At 37.6% G+C, this 25,776-nt stretch overlaps 1 protein-coding gene across 1 annotated transcript in view; it reads right to left on the reverse strand.

The window, feature by feature from the left end:
* Positions 1-7,179: 7,179 nt before the first annotated feature.
* The window catches only part of LOC128999566 (probable aconitate hydratase, mitochondrial), a 51,520-nt gene continuing 32,923 nt past the window's right edge, over positions 7,180-25,776 (reverse strand). The window contains exons 16-18 of the mRNA XM_054426139.1: positions 10,602-10,752; positions 9,548-9,648; positions 7,180-7,545 (exon numbers count right to left, since the gene is read on the reverse strand). Coding sequence (XP_054282114.1) covers positions 7,408-7,545; positions 9,548-9,648; positions 10,602-10,752 — 390 coding nt within the window. The 3' untranslated portion in view covers positions 7,180-7,407. The remainder of the gene's footprint in view (positions 7,546-9,547; positions 9,649-10,601; positions 10,753-25,776) is intronic.

Below are 25,776 nucleotides of genomic sequence, written 5' to 3' on the forward strand. Positions count from 1 at the left end.
GAACACGTTTATAATATAATACAAAGACATGTACATTCGCGTGTAGCCGGCCAAGGACAAAACCAGACTCGAGTAGGCCTATACTTATATTATAAACGTTTTCGTATGTGTTATGTGTATGTGTGAAATAATGACGACGGCTTGTGCAAGAAGATATGTTTGACATATGACGACTGAAGAGAAGATTTGAAAATGGGGTTTTAGCCCCGAAACTAGTCATCAACGACAATATAGGACTGATTGACGACAGGTTAGTAACCTCATTTTAAGTACATTTATTTGCACGTAAAGATGTTCATGAGGTACATTTTTATCCTCAGTCAACATACTGTATCTTGTCAACATATTCGTTGATGCAACATGACAAAATTGTACTAAAAAGTAGCCTACCTATAAAATTTCTAACATTTTTAAAGGTTCAATGGAGACATTAAATAAAGGTAGATTAGAAGAAAACCTTTAGTGTTAACGTGAACCAAATTTAGGCTACCCTACACCACAGAGAAGATCCTCGCCTTCTTCATCTACAAGGACCAATAAGCACAAACCCCTCCATACGGCCTGTGAGGGGAAAACAATAGATACTATATAAACACCGTCAATTAAGAGCGGGCCCAGCTATTGTGCATTGTGACGCAAAAGGCACTCTCCATATATAAACATATCTGGGGGCATTGGCACAGCAGGGCTACATTGCGAGTCGTCGGCGCCTGTCTTTCTACGGGGAAACTGCCCAACTAACTATAGGATTAGGATCTAATCTAACCTACCTAACCTTCGTAAAAATTATTCAATATTATAATTTTATAACAAAATAGCGGCTGAATTACTGTGCCTCTAGCTCTTCTATAAATTTAAATGAAAGTCTAGATCCTCACTATAGGCTTAATGTACTCAGAAATAGGCATAGGCCTACAATTCCAAGTATGAACGACAAAGAACAATTATTAGTAGACACATTTGATTGGATTCGTCTTCACTTAGGCCTATCTTGAACCTTATTATTAGGCCTAGGCTACTTATTTGCTATCAGGGTGTCTAGTTTATTTCCATTACAAAATTCAAGACTAATTCCAGACTTTTCAAGACTAATTCCAGATTTTTCAAGACTAGTTTTTTCAACAATTAGTGGGTGTTGATACCAAAATGTATCGATTCTCGATTCTTGATACCGATACCAATTTTTATAGAGCTTAACAAATTTTTTTAAATAAAACTACACCAACCATTGTCTTTGTCATAAAGTAGTATTATGATAATGTCATGTTTTCAAGTAAAGAATACTAGCAAATTTGGTTTTTTTTATCATTAAATCTTCCGCGTACCGTACGTTTAGACATCATTGATTGCAGCGGTTACAGAAACGTGATCGTAGTCGTCCGCGATCGCGGCGAAATCGTGAACAATTCCCGCGGCTGTTTAGACATCACCGTCATCTCCCGCGGTCACGGAAACGTTATCGTCGACGTCCGCAATCACGGCAAAATCATGAACATTTCCCGCGGCCTTGTAGACATCAATGACATCATCGTCGTCTCCCGCGGTCTCAGAAACGTCATCGTCATCGTCCGCGATCGCGGCAAAATCATTAACAATTCCCGCGGCTGTTTAGACATCACCGTCATCTCCCGCGGTCACGGAAACGTTATCGTCGACGTCCGCAATCACGGCAAAATCATGAACATTTCCCGCGGCCTTGTAGACATCAATGACATCATCGTCGTCTCCCGCGGTCTCAGAAACGTCATCGTCATCGTCCGCGATCGCGGCAAAATCATTAACAATTCCCGCGGCTGTTTAGACATCACCGTCATCTCCCGCGGTCACGGAAACGTTATCGTCGACGTCCGCAATCACGGCAAAATCATGAACATTTCCCGCGGCCGTGTAGACATCATCGTCGTCTCCCGCGGTCACGGAAACGTCATCGTCATCTCCCGCGGTCACGGAAACGTCATCGTCATCTCCCGCGATCGCGACAAAATCATGAACATTTCCCGCAGCCGAGCAGATATCATCGTCGTCTCCCGCAGTCACGGAAACGTCATCGCCGTCTCCCACGGTCACGGAAACGTCATCGTCGTCTCCCGCGGTCACGGAAACGTCATCGTCATCTCCCGCGGTCACGGAAACGTCATCGTCATCTCCCGCGATCGCGACAAAAGCATGGACATTTCCCAAGGCCGAGCCGATATCATCGTCGTCTCCCGCGGTCACGGAAACGTCATCGTCCGCGATTGCGGAAAATCATGAACATTTCCCACAGCTGTTTAGACATCACCGTCATCTCCCGCGGTCACGGAAACGTTATCGTCGTCGTCCGCGATCACGGCAAAATCATGAACATTTCCCGCGGCCGTGAAGACATCATCGTCGTCTCCCGCGGTCACGGAAACGTCATCGTTATCTCCCGCGGTCACGGAAACGTCATCGTTATCTCCCGCGGTCACGGAAACGTCATCGTCGTCGTCCACGATCGCGACAAAATTAATGAACATTTCCCGCGGCCGAGCAGATATCATCACCATTGGCTTTCGCAGTTACGTAAACGAAAGACGACGATCGCGGCAAAATCATGAAAATTCCCGACTTTGAAATCAAATTTAAGACTAAATCCCGACTTTTCAAGACCATTTTGAAATTCAATACTAATTCCCGACTTTCCCGATTTTCCCGACTACTAGACACCCTGGCTATGGACACTAGAAATAATTATCAAATTTTAAAATATGTGATTCGAATGTTGTTACTGTATGCCTAATTTAACACGCAGTTTGATTGAAATATAGGCCAAGAATTAATAGGCTAACTTATACCAATGGCTTATACCTAAAGACGACCCATCAAATCTACAACAATAGAAAACACTATGAATAGGTTAAGCCGTATCCATCCGACTTAACAATTGAAATAGTTTTCGACAAATGCAATTTCACTAGCATTGTAATTAATAATTAGTATTACTTAAGCTAAGTTACAAAAAAGTTATTTAAGGAGATTACCTTTACGAGATGTCTTGTATTCTTCGATTATTTAATCAAACGTACACAGAAACCAAAACTAACAACACAATAAAGGAGAAAAGGACGAAAAGAAATTTGCAAAACACAAACACACATTCGCAAAAACACGGCCTTCTAGATTGCAGTTTCAGTTTCAGTGACGAATGACGATCAGATTCGACTTTTGCAAAAAAACATCCTTATCACTATCAGCTGACTAGGCAACCTGTAAATTCTAATTCTTTCACATAGCCCACGATTACTAGAAAAATACCGGTATGGATCATAAACAAATGACGTTGTTGGCCCGAATCCTATACTAATAGAATAGTATTGAACATATGTTTTGACAGTTCCATTTAAGCAATGTTAAATAATGTTTATTTTCGGGCCAAAAACGTCATTTGTTTATGTTTATGATCCATACCGGTATTTTTCTAGTAATCGTGACATAGCCTACATGCTACAGTTGTTGGTATTGAAAGCCTGCAATGAAACTGAATAATATTTATACTTAACTAAACCATTGACTATGGATACAGCAATTTACTAGTCGTCTCGAATCGATTGATATCAGTTTTTTTATTTACAGCATTTCTACTGTGGGTTGCAGGAATTTTATCCCCCTGGAATTTTACCACTAGAGCAGATAAGCTGTCTGTACCACGACCACCTTTAACTCCAGGCCTGGTAATATGACGTAGTAGCCGGAGCGCTTTTTCGCGTGAGGGTTTTAAGCCCCCCTCCGCCCCCGTTGATTTAGCAGTCTAATGACATATGAGCTGGATAAATTAGATTATAGTAATAAAAGCCGGAATCTTACCCCTTGCCCATAACTACGGTTTTAGAGAACTGTAATGTGCAGCCTGAATTTTACCATAGACAAATACTGTAGAATAAATATAGACTGTCAAAAAAAGCTTCCGGCACCCACCACTAGGAGTGCCATGTTTTTACGGCACACACCGCTGCGGTGCACTGCAGGCAAGGAGCACAGGAGCAGTATGCTACCAGCAGACGCTGCAGCGGTGTGCGCCAACTACACGACACTCCTAGCGATGGGCGCAGGAACATAATGCTAACCTCAGCACTGCTGTCGGTCTATTTGTCTATAATTTTACCCTCTGTCCAGGTATATGAATTCGTGAGAATCATTTTGTATGTAATAGTGTAATGTGCCTATTTTAGAGAAAGACCATTACACATAGTTATTCTGACCTTTCGACATTTTTTATTAGATATTCTGCTGACATTATGAAATCCAAACATAGTAAATATATATATATATATATATACCATGCTTCCAGCTTCCACAACCTTTTAACTTTGCTGTGTCAAGTCAACATAGGCTTTGTCCCCTGTCTGTATTTTCAAAGGGTTATAGGACAATGAGTTTTTTAAATAATGAAAAAAACACCATAACAACACCGCCATGTAACCTTTCTTTAATGATATTTTTCATAAAAACAGTAGGAAAACTACCATTTCTACATCACTGAACTAAACTATTTTAAAAATTTTTTTATAGATTTCATTTGCTTACAAAATGTAATATAAACAACAGTGGAATGGCAAATGATAGTTAAATGTTTAAAGTTCTTTACCTAAAAAGTCAATAATGTACCAAATTAATTAGTGACCAAATTCTATTGTTGCCGGTCAGTGGGTAAAACTCTGGGCCATGTATTTTGAGCTGAACATATGATGGGGTAAAATTCCAGCCCATACACTCTAGGTTTTATAATTTGATTTGTTCTTATTAAATTCACAACTGAGAAAAGATACGATTAGTTCCACCTTTAATAGTAAAAAAGTAGTCTGCAATATTGTGATAAACTATATTTTTGAAGCTTAGGCCGGTATTACACTATCATAGTTCTATGACATATTATATTATCAAATATATAATAATATGTTCTCTCAAGGAGAACATATTATCATAGTTCAAAACCATTATAATAGTTGGTACATTACACTGTAATAATTTTCATCAAAGACATATGATAATAGATATATGTCATAGAACTCTGATAGTGTAATACGGGCCTTACCAACAATTCAACTGAGTATTTACCCAATGAGATCAAGTTTTGTGATGAGATTACCAAACAAGGCTAACTACGTCTACGATTCAAAATCTAAAACCAATATAGCTCTATTTAAATTTGGCGTTTTCATGCTGGTGGCATTTCTAAACTGTTGTAAAAGGAAGGTTCGACCCTTGACATATTAATGCAGTATGCACAGGTCTAATGTAGAGAAACCTGTGGATAGAAAATGCTAATTGAGCCTTAAGCCGTGTTTGCACAAGGTCATTAGAGCAGGCAGGTCAAGGGGCAGGTTACCTGCCTCCGGTGTATTTCAAGTTACCTTAGGCAGGTAGCCTGTCTGCCAACTGGCTTCCTGTAAACGCAGCTTTAAGACAAGTGGGTCCCTATTGGTTAAAACTGGGCCAATGAAACCAAAAGCATGTGTATTGCTTTATTTAAAAAAATACCTCCTGAGTAGACAATAAAAAAGCTGCCAATACACACAATGAATTTAAAAGTTGTTAGGTTTTGAGCAAAATTAAAGTGATGGTATAATATAAGTCAAGTTAGGAGTTTGAGAATACAAATGTTTTTCGGAAAGATTTTGCAGAACTATTTGGGACTATGGACAAATAGCTATGGATACTGCTGGAATTTTTTTTCTTTTTTCTTGCTGTCTACTGTCTACACCGGTGGCATTTTTACTGGAGGAATCAGAGGAGGATGTAATTAAATCATAAGTTAAAATTTTCAAAACCTGCTACCTTTTAGCGAATTTCCCTATAGGGAAGTAGCTATTACCGTAGGTCTCATGGTAAGACCTAAGCCCGGGACCGATTTACTTTTTCATTTTGATGTCCCCAGAGGCCAAAAACACCATTCGTTCAAATTTTTATATATCTATATATAGAGATATATATATATATGTGTCCATCCGCACGATAACTTGAGTAATTTTTGTCCGATTTTGATAAAATTTGGTTTGAAGGTGTAAGGCGGGATAAACTTGAATGAGTTCGCGAACCAGCATGATCGGACTATGAGAACGGGGGTTTATGGGGGGTTTTATGGGGTAAAAATAGGTTTTTCCCATTTTTGACCCTAAAAACACAAAATTTCACAATTTCTTTTTAAACCATTTTGTAGAGCTTAAAAAAACAAATAATTTAGTATATTGAAGCGTTATTATGCGCCTAATTGTTACGGAGAAAATAAAAAAAAATTGTAATTTTAAAATTCCCATGTTATTCTTATGGAGAATAAGTCAACTGTTGTAGTTTGCTTGTTTATGAACATATTTTGATTGATTTTGGAAAATACTTTTATTTCTTACTAAACTATTATCATTTTATAAAAAAAATCTTTTTTACCCTCCCTGTTGCAGCAAACCTAAGTACTCGTTAAACTAATTCTATTTAAATAGGAAATAAATGTGCTATTTTTATGAAGGCATTTTAGTGTAAATCCAATCAGGTTAATGGAAATTCGCTTAGTCTGCAGGTTTGCTGCGGCGGGGGTATTTTTCATGAGCTTGATATGTGATAAAATCTAGTGTGATGATGTTGATGTTGACTACTGTAATTTTCTTATCTGATTCCGAGCTATAATTTTAAAATCTTGATGGAGCACTTTACTCTTGGTTATTATGTTAAGAGGATAATCAACATGATATACGATACGTCAGAGGATGTCATAGTCATTCTATCAATGGAATCAAAGGCAAAGGTAGAAAACACTTGAGATAAAAGTATCAATTACAGTGTAAGAACTTTGAAGTTACTAGGGAATATTTTGTAGATACAAAATTCATATTTGTTCTGTAAATAGCTGCATAAACATAACTGATGCTTCTACAGGTCCAAGTGATATTAGTTGACGGTTTCATAAATCAGTCCAACTATAGTGGTAGCAAAACGGGAGTGCCGATGGAGACCAGGTCAAGTCCCTTTAAACGCACGCACCCCCACAGGTCTCCATCGGCACTCCCGTTTTGCTACCACTATAAGCCTAAAACTGGTTTGGAAGATGAGATGCCATAGCTCAAAACATGAACAGCATGAAATAACCTACATTTGACACCTTCAATCTGGCTATGTAAGTATATTTTCATCGTACAATTGAATGATTCAATAACAAAACATCACATCTACTAAATATACAGTTTTATTTCACATAACATTATTTACAAAAGACATGGATACGTGGGAAACACAGAACTAAGGCAAGACCTGTAATTTACACATTCGTAATACTTCCGGCTTGCAAACGCTAAGCCGACCAGGGGTCTAGGTCGGCTTACAGTTTGCGCACAATTCATTGGTTACAAATCACTCGAATTTAGAGGCTTCAGTCAGTCTAATATCTCAACTAAGTGTTCACTGCTTCGCCAGCTGCTTCATGCGGTTCAGAGCACTGCCAGCCTTAAACCACTCAATCTGTTGGTCGTTCAAGGTGTGGTTCAAGTTGATCTTTTCTGTCTTTCCGTCTTCATGCTTCAACTGGCAGACGACAGGCTGAAACAAATCATCGGTTGATTATAAATCACCATATAAACATAATACAATACAGGTGATGTTTAGTAAAAAAAAAAATGCTTCTCTACAGGATTGAATAATAATTTTATAGAGCTAGTGATTTTGTTAAGTTTTCAAACTACTGTAGGAAAAAAAATCTAACAAGACAGAAAATATAACAATAATACTTTTTAGACAAACACGTTTGTTAACAACTAATAATTTAACCTCTTATACGAAAAGATAAAAATTGTGGTCAAGCTTCTCCTCCTATACCAAACCAGAAAGAAAACTTGATTTGCCATAATTTAAATACAGTAGACACCCTCTTTTATCTCCTCGGGACAAAGGCCAGTCCAGATAACAGATTCTGCCGCTAAACCGACGTTGCGTAAAACTTGTCAAAGTAGGAATGTCTAATGCATACTATATAAGCCAATAATGATTGTTAAATAGAAATAGTGCTCAATTAACGATACATGTGAATCCAATGTAGTCACTTGAAAACTTATCCAAATATACTAACTGAAATTTGGGAGAGTATTGCATTTAGACTTGTGATCATTGGTCTCAAATCTTTCCCACAAAAAATTCGTTTTAGTACAACCATTGACTATTGGATACTGAAGTAGTCGTCCCATCTATATGGACCAGCTACAGCCAATTTTTTGTTAAAAAAGAACGTAGTTGTTTGAGCATAGAATTGCGATGGTGACTAAAACTCTATTTTCTAACTTTTTTGTTGCTGGCCAAGATGATGGGTCACAACAGTTACTATAGCTCACAATAAGTCTTTCCATTAGTTTGAATTGGTAAAAAAGATGGTGTATTCGACAGAAATCAGTAATTTAGGCTACAAATTTAACATGGGGATGGAATGCCTATGTCTGTATTAATAGTCAAAGGTACAACCCACTTCCTGCCGATCTAGTCCGGTTAAATCAATGTTTTGATAACAATTGTCCGATTAAATAGATGTCAGTTCTGCCGAGTTTAGTCAGGTTATGCTGTCTACTGTTAAAAGGTGTCCGAAAAAGAGGGAGTCTACTCTCTCCAATGTCATCATCTTGGAATGGTTTTGAAACTGTTTACAAACACAACACAGCCAAAATACACAGGTTCAAGTTAGTGAACAAGAATAAATAGAGCAGACTTCAATGATCGCTGACGGGATGCCGTTGAGAATGTTGTAAAACAAAATATACCTACTATGTGAAAGAGCACGTTTTCCAACATATCAGTATGTTTTTGTTTGTGTACTAAAAACAAGGTGCCTTTTTTTCTTAGATAAATTTATTAGACGTGACAGATTCAAGCTAAACTTAACACGTTAGCTGCCGCACACCAAATGGCGGGCGTAGCCCCGGTGCGGCACAGCCCGCAGTGTCGAACAAACCCGATTGCCAGGTGATTGGCTTTCAAATTTTGGTCTGACGAATAGCAAATAACTTGCGGTGATGTCCTGCTTTACGTCGAGAGTCGAATTAGTTGGCTTAAACACCCACAGATAGAAGTTGTGCTTAGAACGTAGCCGGTCCCATTGTGATTGTATTGCCAATTGGAAGGAGAAAGACGGGACAACAAGTTGATTTTTATGCTTGCCAGATGAGGATTTTACGGGGAAATTTACTACCAACCTACACCAAAACAAAAAGTAAGTCACACACTACACACTAACATGTTATAGGTCCACCTTCGACCACGCTAGAGCAAAAATGAAGATATACAAAAGGCATTCCCGAGCGTTCCCGATCTGGTACGGAAGCACCCTACCCGATCGGGAACAGCCGCACCCAACGTGTTAAACACGAATACTCAATGGTTAACCGCAAATATTATTGAAATGACTTAAAAACATAATTACAAATATGAAGTGACTGAGTATTTAACTTACTAAGTATTTTACCAATCTTACTTAATAAGGTCTCTCTTATATGCCTGCAGATTACAAATTTTAAAAAGTACAGATCCTTACATTCACAAAAGACTAATTTCTCTTTACCTTGCCGGGGGCGAGGTCCTTGAGGCCCAAAAGTGAAATCTTGTCACCAGGTTGAATCTTGTCGTAGTCTGAAGCGTTCGCAAAAGTAAGAGGCAGCATTCCTGGAATCACAACTATCTAAATGAAACTGTTCCTTGGGTGATTTTGATAACTAACAAAATGTCTTTTTCCCAAAATATAGTAGGCCTACGGTGTAATATTTTGTAATTTTTAAATATTGGTTGTCCAATCTTTGATTATCCGACCTTCTGTGTTATTTGACCTTCTCTGTAAAAAATCAATTATCGAGAAACCGAGGACAACTTTAAAGTACGGGCACACACGTTGAGACAACCCATTTTTTAATCCCTGTCTGTACTTCGAAAATACAAGCCAGACATTATGATCTGCACTTGACGGTACTTTCTGATTGTTATTTGCACTGCTTACCACACAGTTTACCTGCATACTCTATTCCCAATGTTGCTGTTGCTGTACGAAAGGAGATCTGTAGCTGAGATCACAAATATCACCTTAGTTTATTTTACAGATATGGTGTGTTGTTTTATTTTGTCGGTTATTTTTTTTTGTATTTGTGATGATGGCTTCAAAACGGAAGTCGTTAGTGGCTCTATCAAAGACAAACTTTATTCCTCATGTTTTCAATAGTTTTTTAAATAATTTCTTTATCAGCATAGTCTATTAAATTACCTAAAAACACAAAAAAAGTGAAATAACACTTGTAATAATATATTTTCACTTATACTGTTTACTCACAAGATCGTAAATACATATAAAAGATGGTAAGTGGTGATCAATTTTGATTAGAAACTTCAATCATCATTAGACCCAATAGACAAATCAAATATTTTTTGTACTTTTAGGTATATAATTTTTTTTTGTCTTAACCAACTTAACCTTACTGCAGTCAGTTAAGGACGGCTAATCTCCTGTAATTAAATGTCTCTAGAATCTACAAAACATAAACCATAACATAACAATTGCCGACTTTATAAACTGTGTTCCACTAATTAATTGTTTCACTGTTGAAACCACTGTTTTTAGCATGTTTCACCTTGTTTCTTGAGGTTGGTCTCGTGTATACGTGCGAAGCTCTTGACGATGATAGCTCGTCCACCGAGGTGTCTAGGCTCCAGAGCTGCGTGCTCCCTGGAGCTGCCTTCTCCGTAGTTCTCATCTCCTACGGCTACCCACTTGACTCCAGCCTATAACAAAAGTGATAGATCATTTTGTTATTGTGTGTAAGCAAGATAATAGAGGATAGTTGTGAAACTAGTAGTGGCAGGTATATTAAAAACACCAAAAGATTAAATTGCAGTTCATAATAGAGATGAAAAATACCATTACAACAATAGTCATGACCATTTCTCAGATTTTTGTAATAGGTGAGTCGCTAAGTTCGGATTTAGGGCCCAAGGCAACGATGTCTTGCATTCCGATCTTGGTACACTACTTACCACTTGCCACTACTTTTTACAGTAAACTTCACTCTAGTAGGCCCTACTGAATTGGCTCATCCCTGGATACATTCCACGCACAACGCACAGGTCTGTAGCCTATGTGGACCGGCAAATGCATGATTAAAAGTGGCCGTAAAAGAAAGTCATTCTATAATTTTTGTCACCTATTACTTCCTCGCAAGTTTTGGCCGTTAGTTTAGTACTAATCAGGTGTTAGATTAGTACCTATCAGTGTTATTTCACTCGCCAATTCAGACAATGTAAAAAAATAATATGGAATTCTATTCTCACTAATCGTATTACCAAGGTGCTATATTATTTTGTGATGCTCACTGTTAATAGGAAGACACAATCAGCATTCTTTCACTCCCTTGTTCAAACAGTTCAGTAAAAAAATAATAGGGGATTCTCAGTAATCTATTACCAAGTTATAGGTGACAATTCAGTACCTAACAGTATTATTTATCGTATTATGTTAAATAAGTTTACCTCTAGTACAAAATAGTCCTCGCTATACAAATTGTTCTAGTTTGCGCAACTTTGCAAATTCGTTAACTGAAAGTTTTTTACTTTCTCCCCCTATACCATAGTATATGGAGAAAGTATTGTTTTCGTCAAAATTTTCGAGTTTGAGTTTTGAGTGGATATATTCGTTTTGGGTCCCCCTGGACCCAAAAAAGTGGTTTTCGAAGTGATGTCTGTGTGTGTGTGTGTGTGTGTGTGTGTGTGTGTGTGTGTGTGTGTGTTGGGGAATGATACATTGTGAGATCCGACGTATGGTTACACACCAACAACGTGAGCTCCGTTTTCAATGTGAGCTCCGACCCCCCGGAGCTCGGATTGAGAAAGCCTCTGATTCGTTGTCCTAGTGACTTCGGCATCACGGAAATACCCGAAATAGCTCGAACTAGGTCGGAGCTCATTTTACTGCTTTTTACCAAAGTGTGCGAGTGTATAGCTTCATAAAATCGACACCACGTCGCGCTACGATCGCGTTTACACTCTTCGATGCACACCAACATGGTTCCACACAGTCAATGTGAGTTCCGCTATTGTTCTGACTTCCGCTCCGCATTTAGTTGTTTTCAGCGCGTTATTCTCGAATTTCTAGTGCCAGAACGCGATCCAGACTACTGTATATCCATGTCGTGTTTATAGGCACTGAGGAGGGGGGAGGTAGCTTCGCCGTCAGCATAGCATTGTTGTAGTCTGTTGCGTTCTCCAGCTGTGTTTACCGCTGAAAATAAAATATTCTTTAATTTATGATAAGGATAAATTGCATAAACCAAAGCCTTCTCTGAGGGTATAGTAATGATTTCCCCGAGCAAAGCTTAGTACCCTGGTACTTATTTATTTTTTTCAAGTCGATCTACCAATTCTCCAAATCAGTAATCAATAGTCAGCTATCTTGAAACAGCTGTTCCGTCGTATGTTCTTTAAAATGCTTAATTGTATCCACAACTAACTGTTTACATTTCATTTCAGTATTAAGTTTTTTTTTATTTTTATTTCGGGACGTGATTTTTATTTCCTTCCCGATTGTTTGGGGTAAAACAACTAGGTTAAATATTATTGCAGATAGCAATAATATTGAAAACAAGCATCGTACTAAAAACAATTCTGTATAAAAATTAAACAAGTACAGTAACAAGATCTGTTGTTGACTAAACAAATTTAATTTTTGGTTCAATTAACTATGAAACATAAATATAATTATAAAACACCAAATGCTAACCTTATATAGACATTTAACGTGAATACGACACGAATACAACTACATAAAAAAACTTGAGTAAAGTCTTAAGGCCTGATATATGGTTACTTGTAAAACAGCAGTAGAGTTTAATCAGGCAGGCCCAATCCTAAATATTTTAACATGTGCCTATCACAATGTCATTATTTTTGCATGACTTTAATCCTCAATTGTGACATCATTGTGAAGATCTCCCGTGATGACGGAGCCACCGTGACCATGTTCGCAGCGCTATATTCAGTTGTCCAGGCGTCTCAGCAGTCAACACATCTCGTAATCTCGGCGCCTGATCCACAACCATAGATCTCTATATAATACAACAAATCTGTATTATATATATGTCCACAACACGCCCCACGCTCGCGGCCGGATCGTCAACGTGTCCCCGAATGTCCCGCGGTCAGAGCACCATCGCTTGTGAGCACGGTGCCATCATCAACATTACCCGCGTTCACGGCACCATCGCAAACACTTCCCTCGCTGCCCACGCTCATGGCGCGATCGTCAACATGTCTCATGGTTGTGGTACCATCGTCAAAATTTCTCACGGTCGTGGCGTAATCATTGACATGTTTTGCGGTTACGATGCCATTGTCAACACGTCTCGATTATGTCTCCGGTCACGGCATTATCGTCAACATGTTTTGAGGTCATGGTACCAACGTCAACATGTCTCATGGTTCCAGTGTTATCGTCAACGTTTTTGCGGTCATGGCGTTAACCGTCAACGTATCTTGCACTCACGGTGCCATCGTTGACATGTCTCGTGGTCACGGTGCTAACTTCAACATACCTCGTGCCACAGAAAACATATTAAGAACGTTTTCTGTGCTCGAGGTTACTTTGCCAGGATAAATATCTCCCGCGATTACGGATACATCATCGTCTCCTAGGTCCGCCGAACCATATCGTGAAATTCTCTCGCAATCACGGAAGTGTCATCATCGTCACTCGCGACGCAGCGAATCCTTATTTTATCAAAATATACTTGACTATTTTAAAAACAATAGCTTCAACTTCGTGTGGACTTTATAGCCTCCGATTTATTTTATACAACCTTGAATATGGGCGAATTTCTCTCGTTTGTATTATAACGCAATAACACAATATGTTTTATTCTTAATTCGGGAACAAACCACGACTAGCTACCTCTAGTAAGATATAATCGTAGGCACCTGGTACAAAGTGTTCCACATATTGTTTAATCTAAGCAAACTCATAAACATTCAGTACTTGGAAAGGTAAAGGAAATATGAGTGAGCAGAACACAGGAATGTCCCGTTAACACGTTATTCACACGTTACTCCAAATGGACTTCATAAGCAATTTCTTAGATTTTCCTTTTGCAACAGGTCATCCCAGTTATTGGAGTGTCGGGTCACTCGGGTCAGTTCACTTTTGTGATATTGCGAGAGTGTGATTGACCTCCAATTGGAAACCTATAAATATTGTTTAGGTTTTACGTGGTAATAAATCGCAAAAAGGACAACTCTCCTATTTGTCCCTAACTTTCTTTTCTTGTCCGCATCTTTCCTACGCTCGAAAATCTCGATTGAACATAGCAAAAAGCGATGGAAACCGAAGATTTTTGGAGCTTGATTTGTTACCCTACTTTTAATGTGTTTTTATTAAACACATGGTTGTGGTATGGTTGTGGGATTATTAAACCCATCTAAAAAAAAATTGCTGCTAACAGTTTTCCAGCAAACGCCATTTTTACCCAGAAACCCAGGTTTTAAAATTCGTAAAAAATAGCAAAGTGCCGAAAATTACCAATTTGTGGGTAAACCAAAGTAATCCAACCTAGCTTACTCTAACCTAACCTAACCTAACCCATGCTTAGATCAGCAAAGTGCCGAAAATTACCGATTTTGGGTAAACGCAGCTTAGGTTAGGTTAAGCTGAGGAGCTCAGCTAAAGGTTATATTAGGGAGTCCTTGGAGGCTAGTGGCCATCTTGGATAATTTCAAACAGCTGCTGAAGAGAGATTTATCGTCCAAAAATATTTTTTTCAAACACCAAAGTGATAATAATTTAACATCGAGTATACTGTGAGTTTTACAATTCTTCTAGTTATAATAAAATTAGAATTGCTCTCAATTGTTTTAATTACTGAAACAAATCGAGCTTAGAAACAATTAAACATTGTACGGTTCAACCTTTGTGGAAATTAGACCGTTCAAACTAAATCACAGAAAAAATCCATTCTTTTTTGAATGTAGCAATTTCATCATTGTTTTTATTCTAGAAAACTTACAAAAAGTAAACATAAATCAACTGTCAAAATTATACAATTAAAATACAGCTGATGTTCAGATTTATAAAATATTAAGTATAAGTCCAGTCAAACATGAGCGTCGATCATAACTTCATCAGTCATTTTCACATACTCCCACCTTGAGGAACGTAAGGTAACTTGTTCCTCAACACAAGGTTTTTATTGGAGAAACCGTTTTGGTTGTTTAACCATCCGTCCACTTCTAGTCACAGTTTTCTTATCTATCACTTTATTATCCTGCTTCGTTTTGTTCTTAATTTTTTCATTTTTCAGGAACTCTTCTTTCTCACAATTTTGTATTTCAAGAGGGTAAATTTTTTGGATAGTCCGCAAAATTATTCCTGAATTCGTCTTGAGTTTTGCTAGACGAATTTTACCATCTCTACCCGGTATGAGTTCTTTTACGACTGCCAAAGGCCAATTTAGACGTCTTTTGTCGTCTGTCTCCACAATGACAACTTCTCCAGCTTGTATGTCCCTTGTTGACCTTTTCGACTTCATCATTAGTGCTCCCAAATACTCACTCCGAAATCTCTTTCTCAGATCTTCTTTTAACTTTTGGCAGTACCGGACCCTGCGGTTCAACTCTCCGTGATTAATTTTGTCCACATCAGGTGTTCCAGTTTCTTTAATGTCAGTCAAGAACATTGCTGGAGTCAAAGGTATCAAGTCATTCACTTCGTTAGAGATGTATGTGAGGGGACGTGCATTTAAAACTGATTCACAGTCACAACGGATGGTCTGGAATTCTTCATAAGTCAAACTTGAGTTGCCCAAACATTTCCGAAGAAGTTGCTTCATCATTCCTATCAATCTCTCCCACCAGCCACCCCACCAAGGTGATGAAGGGGGATTGAATTTCCATTTAATTCGCTGGACTGAACTGTACTCCTGGATTTTATCCCAGTCAACTTGTGTAAAGGCATTGTTTGCGCCAACAAAGTTGGTCGCGTTGTCGCTGTATACAATTGAGGGTCTGCCTCTTCTAGCTATGAATCTTCTCAAAGCCTGTAGAAATGCATTAGTTGACAAACTTGAAACTAGTTCTAAATGAACTGCGCGATAAACAGCACAGGTAAACAGACATATCCAAGCCTTCTGACCATCTCGCAAATATATTGGTCCTGCAAAATCGACACCACTAATTTGAAATACTGCAGCATCTTTTACTCTGTCTTCTGGAAGACCAATGGGTCCAGTTTGTAGACTTTTCCCTTTGTATCTTAGACACTTCACACAAGACGATATTACAGATTTTACTGTTTTTCGCCCACTTAAAATCCAATAGTCTTCACGCAAAATGCTTAATAAATACTGAACTCCTGCGTGACAAGCCTTGATATGCTTAGAGCGTATTAAAATTTGCACAACAGGATGTTTCGATGGTAGTACTATTGGTGTTCTGAAGTTTTCGTGGTCATTTCTGTCAGTAAGCTTCGACTTTACACGAATCAAACCATTCTTATCTTCAAAAGGACATAATGTTGCAAGTTTAGCATCTTTCAGCCCACAAAAACTCTCTTTCTGGACTAGTTTCCAAACATTGGCTTCAGCTTTTTCTATTTCTTCCAGGGTTAAGGAACCATTTACTTTTTCACTTCTACGGCAATTATTATAAAATCTATTAATCCATACTACCATACGCACGATCTTTTCAAAATTGCTGAAGTATCTATAATACCAGCCTGACTCAGTTTCTTCAGCATTCGTACAAACTGATACGATTCCTTTCTTCTTTTCACTGTGGATTTCTTCGTCGTTGTAAATCATTTTAACTTTTGGCCATTCTTCTGGAGGCTGTCTTAGCCACTGAGGGCCCTCCCACCATTTACAATCAACTAGATCCTTAGCTGAGCATCCTCTACTAGCTACATCAGCGGGGTTTTGGTTTCCAGGTACATACCTCCATGAGTCTTTACAAGATAATGACCTTATTTCTTGACATCTATTCCAAACAAAAGTAGCCCAATTGTCTTCTCGTTGAATCCAAGATATGACTGTGGTTGAATCGCTCCAAAAATGTGTTTCTAAATCAGAGATATTAAGACTATCGAAGATTGACCTTCCAATTCTGGCTCCAATTGTGGCTGCTAGTAGTTCCAGTCGAGGGATTGACAGGTCTTTCACTGGTGCTACTCGTGACTTTGCTGCTACAAAATGAAGATTGACTGATCCATTGGCCTCAGTCCTTAGAAATGCGACAGTAGCATATGCGAATTTACTAGCGTCACAAAATATATGCAAACTAAAAGTACCATCCTCCCCAGCGAAAAAACGAGGGATGTTAATCTCACTTAAATATCCCAGATCTCTGAACCATTTCAGAAAGTCACATCTTATGTCATCTGAAACCTCTTGATCCCATTTGAATTTCATGGACCAAGTCCTTTGCAATAGAATCTTAGGGAGCAGTGTTACTGGGGAAGAAATCCCAACAACATCATAAACTTTGTGAGTAATAGAAAGCATTTTACGCTTTGTAACTAGTTGCAAGTCAACTGATTTGAGAAAATCAACATTAAGTTTAAGCACGTCAGTTCTCTTGTCCCACAGCATACCTAATACAGCAACAGGTTGAGTAGTAGGTGAGAGAGTTTTGTCAGTAAACTCCCACCCTCTAAGTTCAAATTTCCCATCTAAAAATAAACTAGTTGCTTGGGAAATGAAATCATTCAGTTCACTTTCAGAGCTCACACTTGTTACACAATTGTCGACATAGAAACTATGCATGAGCTGTTCGACATAAGGCTTGGAATATCCATTTCCCCTTATAGCAAAACTTAAATGATAGTTAATGGTAGCTGCCAGTAAAAATGGACTGCATGTCACACCAAAAACTACTCTTTTGTGTCTATAAATTTTGAGGTTTCCATCATCATCATACCACAAAAATCTTAGGAAATCTCTATCGGACTTAGATAAACTGATTTGCAAAAAAGCTTTCTTAATGTCAGAAATGACACCTATTTCTTTTAATCTGAAGCGAAACAGAATGGAAGGAATTAATTCAATCAAATTAGATCCCTTACTGAGACAGTCATTCAATGAAGGTTGATTATACTCCTTAGCGGATGCATCAAAGACAGGTCTTACCTTTGTTGTACTGTTTTCCTTGTAGACGGGCCGATGAGGCAAATAATGTCCCAACTTACCAAAGTCAGCGGTGTATGGGACTTCTTCAATTATACCTTCTTGTTCCCATTCTTTGAACACGGCATCATAAACATCATATGTTTTCTTTTCCTGGAGTTTTTTCACTGTTGATTCAAGTCTCTTGACCGCTATGTTGACATTGGTCGGCAAGGGTGGATGGCCTTCTCTCCAAAGTAAAGGCACCTCATAACGTCCGTCATCATTGATCTGAACAGATTTGTTGAAAAACTCTGTAGCTTCAACTTCTTCTTCAATCTTGTTCTTCCTTGAATTCGGATCTTCAATTCCAATGACATCTAATTCCCATAGCTGTGAAATTGGTTTGTCCTTCAGCAACATTGTATGAGTAGTCATGACGTTAGGGGAGTCTGTAGATACCACTGCTGTAGATGGAGTCTTTCCTAACAAGGTCCATCCTAACAAGGTTCTTACTGCAACGAGACCTGAACTCAAAATTATTCGTTCATCCATTAAAAGTTTTCCAGCGACATCTGCACCAATCAAAATATCAATTGGCCCTGAATGAGTATCAGAAATTGTTACCCCTAACTCCTGTAACTCCTTCATCCAATTCCCCAGTCCCGCAACTGGTAAAGCATTGCATATTTTAATTTTATCTAGAACTTCAAAATTGCAAGCGTAGTTGGTCTCTGGGTTACTAAGTCTGACTCTATAACAAGTGTGTTCTTCAACTTCACTACTAACTCCACCGAACAGTGAATGTTGTAGCCTCTCTTTTCGAATGGCTTTATACTTCATTTCTTTTGCAAGTTTCTGAGATATATAGGATCGCTGCGATCCTGTGTCAATTAGCGCTCGCACAAACTTAACCTTATCATCGCTTTTGATGCATACACTTAGCGTTTGCAATAAGACCTCTGATCTGGTATTAGCAGATAATGAATTTTCAACTTGGGCTTCAGAGGCTTTATTGCCACTGCCATCTTGCTTAGGCCTAACTCCCTGCCTACACATTAAAGGGACATGTCTTCCACCGCAAATGTTGCATTGCAATTTGGCTTTGCAATATTTGGCTAGATGTTTTGGTTTCAAACATAAATAGCAAAATCCTCTTTTCTTAAGAATATTTGACTTTTCATCATAGGTGAGTTTTCTAGCACTAAAGCAATTCTCACTACTGTGCGAACCTTCACAAAATACACATTTCAGAGTTGATTTAGACGGTACATCAACTAAGTCTGAAGCGGATGGAATTCTAGAGTCATTAGTTGTACTAGGCGAATATAAGTTTGGCCTTCCTACTGATTTACCCGTACTTGATGTCAAATTTGATTTATTCCTAATAGAACCGCTCCTATGCTGACTTACCGACTGACAAGATTCAAAGCCATCCATAGCTAATCTTATTCTTTCTTCTGATTCAACTTCACCTTTTAGAAAGAGAACAAGGGACTCTAACTTTGTTTTAAGATCTATAGGTTTATCCCCTGAACTACAAAGTGATCTTTGCCATGCCCTAAGACGTTCCTCAGAGAGACATGACTCAACTAAGGGGTACAGTAAGGCTGCACACTTTTCAGTAGTTACCCCCAAAGTATCTAAAGCTCTAAGTTGTGTTTCAATCCTATCATACAAAGTTGAAATGGGAATCTTTTCAATAGAGTTTTGAAAAGTTATTTTCAAAAGTTCCCTAACATAGATTTCCGTTTGTAAGTCTTCTCTCCCAAACCTGGACTTCAGACATTCAATTACTTTGGGGTAATTGTCAGCTATAGGGGGGAAACTAGTGACTATTTCCCTAGCCCTAGATTTGGGTTCAGTAGCTTGAATAAGATATTGAAATTTATCTTCATCTTTAAGTTCAGAGTCTAAATGAATCTTTTGGAATTGGCTCCAAAAGTGTAGCCAATTTTTCAAATTTCCATCAAATTTAACAAACTCGATTTTAGGAAGTTTTATTCTAGCTTTTGAGGTATTCGGTTTACTTGAACATGATTTACTACAACTTGAAGCTACATCCTCATTAGATTTCAAAGTCAAACTGTCAAATTTTGCTTTTATCAGAAAGAACTTATTTAAATACTCATCCGATCCGCTGAGTTCTTCGGTGAGTTGCTCCTCCGGACAGTCTGATTCGAGAAGTTTTTCCAGTAGCTTATCATTGAGTTCGTTAAGTTGGTCGTTCTTTTTCTCTAATAGTTTCATACTTGCTTCGATTTCAGGGTAATCATGGTCGTTAGAATTCAATTTGTCCAAGATACTTTGCGAAAGAGTTGTAAACGATCTCCGGATTACCGTTCTCTGTTTCTTAAGTCGATTTATTTCGATAATTTCTGGTCCTGTCACGGTCGCCATGTTTTACAATTCTTCTAGTTATAATAAAATTAGAATTGCTCTCAATTGTTTTAATTACTGAAACAAATCGAGCTTAGAAACAATTAAACATTGTACGGTTCAACCTTTGTGGAAATTAGACCGTTCGAACTAAATCACAGAAAAAATCCATTCTTTTTTGAATGTAGCAATTTCATCATTGTTTTTATTCTAGAAAACTTACAAAAAGTAAACATAAATCAACTGTCAAAATTATACAATTAAAATACAGCTGATGTTCAGATTTATAAAATATTAAGTATAAGTCCAGTCAAACATGAGCGTCGATCATAACTTCATCAGTCATTTTCACAGTGAGATTAGAAATGTTCTTTGTAGTTTTTTATTGTTCTCCAAGGGAGTCAATGAAAGCTAACAGCCATCTTGGATTTGTCCCCCATAAGAGCAATGTTAATTACGTTAATTTCAAACAGCAGCTGGAGAGTTATTTACAGTCCAAAAATATTTCTTCAAACACCAGAGTGATTGTAATTTAAATATCTAGTTTATTGTGAGATTATAAAAGTATATTGTGTCTTTGTAGTTCTTTCATTGTTTTATGAGTTAGAACATCTAGGCTCCAAGGACTCTTTTGCACTCTTTTATTGACACTTACCAGTCAAATGTGGCGATATTAATGATTTATAACGCTTTTCACGATTTTCAAACGTGTTTTTCGTGGTGAAATATGGGTTTGCTGCAAAAAGTGCAAAAGGAAAAGAAGTTTGAAATGATTCGAATAATAAGAAAAATAGGCTACCATTAAAAGGAAAAAAGATTTTTCGAGCGCTTATAATCGCCGATTTCTAAAGCTTTTCTCGATTTTCAAACGTGATTTTCAGGGTGAAATAGTCGTTTCCCCCTAAAGCTCCAAAGGAAAAAGTGCTTAAAATAGCAAAATTTTGGTAGATAAGGTAAAAAATGCTATATAACATAAGTAGTGCAAGTTCAGTATTGCCTCCTGGATTTCACCAATCACGTATTCAGACCCTAATTCCAAAATTTAGTTAACCTTGCGCTGGATTTTGAGATAAATATTGCAAACCCACAACGGACCGTTCCAGTTCTCCCTTATCTTTACCGCATATCTCTCTTATCTCCAAGACTACAGACTGCGCAATGAAGGAGGGTCTCGTGCCTATGCCTAATCTGATGAAGAATGAGCAAGAGCAATCGTACATTTGTTTTTTAATTGTGGTGTAAAACTTTTTAATTTATGTTTATATGTTATTTAATTTCTTGTTATGTGAGTTTGAATTTAGTATGGTAGCCATTTCAGAAGAAAGTATTAAAATAATTTGAGATGTTAAGATTATGAAGAAATGTCATTTCTTTAACAGAAATACTTAGATAACTTCTCAAAATGACTTCTAAATTGTTATTTATTTTGCTAATGCAAACAAGCATCTGTTTCGTAAATATAATTAAATTATTTCGTTTATTACGATTGTGTTGGTGTACATTACTACCGATATGTCGAACTATTGACAAGAATGCCACATTTAGCTACCCCATTCAGTTTTTCATATTTAAAAATCATATCTTACAAACAGAACTTTCCAAATTAAACATCAAAATTATTTAACTGACCTTTACCCTATAGAATCAGGAATCCCCAAAGGAAGCGTGCTTGAACCATACTTGTATATTCCCTATACATCGGACCTACCAGAAATTGTAAACACTATGGTTGCCACATTTGCGGATGATATGACCATTTTATCTGTCCACGACAAACTGGTTCAAACTACAGCAAATTTACAGTTAAACTTGGATGAAATTTCACATTGGTTTAAAACACAGAGGTTCAAAATTAATGAAAATAAATCAGAAAACATTACTTTTACCCTAAATCTGGCTACATGTCCTCCGGACATTGTTCCATGAACAATATTCACCACCCTAAAGTAACAGAAATAAAATACTTGGGCATGCACTTCGATGCAAAGCTTAATTTGAAGGCACATATCTGGACTAAAAGACAATATCTAAATTTAAAAATAACGAAGCTTAATTGTCTTCTTGGATCTAAATCAAAACTTAGTACACAAAATAATGTTACTTTGCAGAAAAGTTATGAAACCAATTTGGACTTATGGGATCCAACTTTGGGGATCATCAAGTACATCAAAACATTGAAATTTTTCAACGATACCAATCAAAATTGCTACGTAAAATTGTCAACGCAACGCACCTTGGTTTGTTACCAACAGAACACTTCATAATAATCTTAGAATTTGAAAAGTCAAAGAAGAAATTACAAAATCTAGTGAAAAAAGATTATCAAATTGGAAAATCATTCAAAATCGTCTTATACAAAACAACTTTTGCAAAACTTGACAGCTAGCCTGACCATACTACTGGAACGAATTTCACGCGGTTGGTAGGCCTACCAAATGAAAGATATATTCCTGTAGATGTGATGAATCCCTTTATAAATTAAAATAGGCTCAAAAATAAACACAAGAAACGAATTTAAAATTAAAAAAATAACTTGGGCCGTATGGGTTGCCATGTAGGTAACGAAATAACAACTAAATGTAAACAGAAAATAAAACCAAATAGAAGAAATTCCATTTACATGTCTTATTTATAGCATAGGGTAAATATAGATAAGTTGGAAAAATACATACTTTTGGTCAAGTTTCCGACCACAGGGCGAGCTCTCATCTTGCACTAAATTTATTGGACAATCACAACACCATTTACAGACTGAAGCGACTTACGATATTAAACCTCCCATTCAGATTCGGCTGTGTTATCAAAATTATCTTTGTTAGCTAGTGTTGAGAGTGGTAAATCACTATACTTTTAATGTTGTACTAGCTGTAACCCGCGGGCTTTGCCCCGTTTAACTTCTTAATTTTCAAGATTATCTCGTTCGTATGGCTCAATCACGTCCTGGTTGAAGTTTGTTCGCTACGCTCACTCACCTTTAGGTTGGAGCTCGTTCGCTGCGCTCACTTGCCTTCAGGTTAGCTCGTTCGCTACGCTCACTCGCCTCCAAGTTGAAGTTTGTTCGCTACGCTCACTCACCTTTTGGTTGCAAATTAGCTGTTGTCATTAATGTAAAAGAAATAATAGTGCTGCACCCTGTTGGTAATCCTTGTAACTTTAATGCTATTGAACATCATAGAACAGAACCAACTTGTTTAATTGAAACAGCTGTTAAGATTCAATAATTCCATTTCTCATAAGGTTAACATGGGAAACTCCAGAGCCACTGGGGCGGAGCCCGAAAGGATTTTTGAAATAAGAATATGCCTATATGTTAATCGGGAATGTGAGCTATCATCATGCCAAATTTCAGCCCAATCCGACCAGTATTTTTCGCGTTCACTTGTCACAAACATACATCCATACATCCATACATCTAAACTTTCTCATTTATAATATTAGTAGGATTATTGTTAATGTATTTGCTTATTTGTCTACTTTTGAAACAGACTGTAAATTAAATAAAGTTGAAACCCGATTAAGCTACAACCCATTTAATAGTATATTTCGTCCCTAGGGCCAAAAATAAGGTTTTGCCGGCTCGAGATAGTTTTTAAGTTCTCGACTTCGTCTCGATCGAGAGCTGCAAAAGCATTTAGGTCCGTGGTACGAACGCTATTTTGCACCACAGTATACCCTATTGCCACTATTCACCTCTATAATAAATGCACACTGATGGTCAACACAACTACAACTTTAAGGTTATGTGAAGAAATAATTCGAGGAATCAGCAAAAATAAAAATAAATAGTTGCTAGGCAACGGTGACAATAAAATAATTCTATTGCAATGCTATGGATACTGATTGTGCATTTAATATGCATTCATGTTTTAAGTAAGTAAGCGGGCAGCTAATTTTGCGGCCCTAGGGACCTGCTCGGTCCCCAAATAACGATGACAGCTGGCATGGCCAGCAAAACGTAACTTTCAGCCACCAATTAACGTATGTAGAACCACTAAAACATTATAGTGTGGTGAAAAAAAATTATACATACTTTCGATACATGCGATTGCATACAATCGAAGCTCATTACTGAGTTTAAATCAGCTGATTTTCACTTCCTAGGGAGAAAAGAGTGAAAAGACCTACTTTAAGCTCTTTAAATACGGCTGTTTTTGCTGCAGTATGACTCAGCGTTTGCAGTATGCCTCAGTGTTTTAATAAATATTTGATAGTTAATTTGTCGATAGTGTAATGCAGGTTTATCTTATATAATTCATTACAATGACCAACCACCAAACCACATACACTTCAGATTCAGTTAAGCCTAAAATTATTCAAAGATCCCGTGGGTGATAACATAGGTACCAAAAAGATATTTTTTAGATTTTAAGATAAAAAATTAACTGATGAAGAAGCGGATGAAGCAACAGTCTGATCTAGAGTTAAGTTCACAAGAACATTGGGAATGAAGCTAGTAATGCCTCTCACATTGAACAGATCCAAAACTGGGTTCCTAGGCAAGACTAGTAACTTTCCGTAGAACGAAGACGAGTATTGGTGTTACCTTCGAACTTACCATTCCCGGAGCTCACATTGAGCATACACCATACCGGAGCTCACAATGAGCATACACACTTCCGGAGCTCACATTGTGCATACACACTGCCGGAGCTCACATTGAGCATACACACTGCCGGAGCTCACATTGACCATACACACTTCCGGAGCTCAGGTCGACTTACATACCGGAGCTCACATTGCATTACAAAATCCAAGTTTTGAATTTTAATCAAACCTTGAGTTTTAAGTGTCCACAGTTAAGTACAAGACATCTTTTAAAAAAGTGACATATATTTTCTTTAAATAACCTCTCCTTCTACCGGAGCTCACATTACTGTGTAATACCATGGAGCTCACATTGGTTGCCAAACGCGTATGTGTGTGTGTGTGTGTGTGTCTGTGTGTCTGGATGTGTACAGAGCTAGAGACTACACCTGTGGTCCGATTTCGATGAAATTTGGTATGTAGGTTCTAATCCATGGTATCTCCAGGCGTTTTTTTCATTTTTTTGAAATTTTGATTTTTAATGGGGATTTTCCCATAAAAACCCATTAAAAACCGGAAAAATCTATTTTTTTTAAAAATGGCACGAACGATTTTGATAAAAATTTAGTATGTTGTAGCCCTTCAAATCCTGAACAAACTGGTGAAAATCCCATTTCTCTAAAAATTACGGTTCAAAAGTTATGGCAAATTATGTTATTTTTCCATAAAAAAAACCCATAAAATAACAAAAAATAGGATTTTAGAA

The sequence above is a fragment of the Macrosteles quadrilineatus genome, unplaced genomic scaffold (assembly GCF_028750875.1).
Source record: "Macrosteles quadrilineatus isolate MER2022 unplaced genomic scaffold, UCM_ALF_1.0 Scaffold_8__2_contigs__length_117827958, whole genome shotgun sequence".
NCBI lineage: Eukaryota > Metazoa > Arthropoda > Insecta > Hemiptera > Cicadellidae > Macrosteles > Macrosteles quadrilineatus.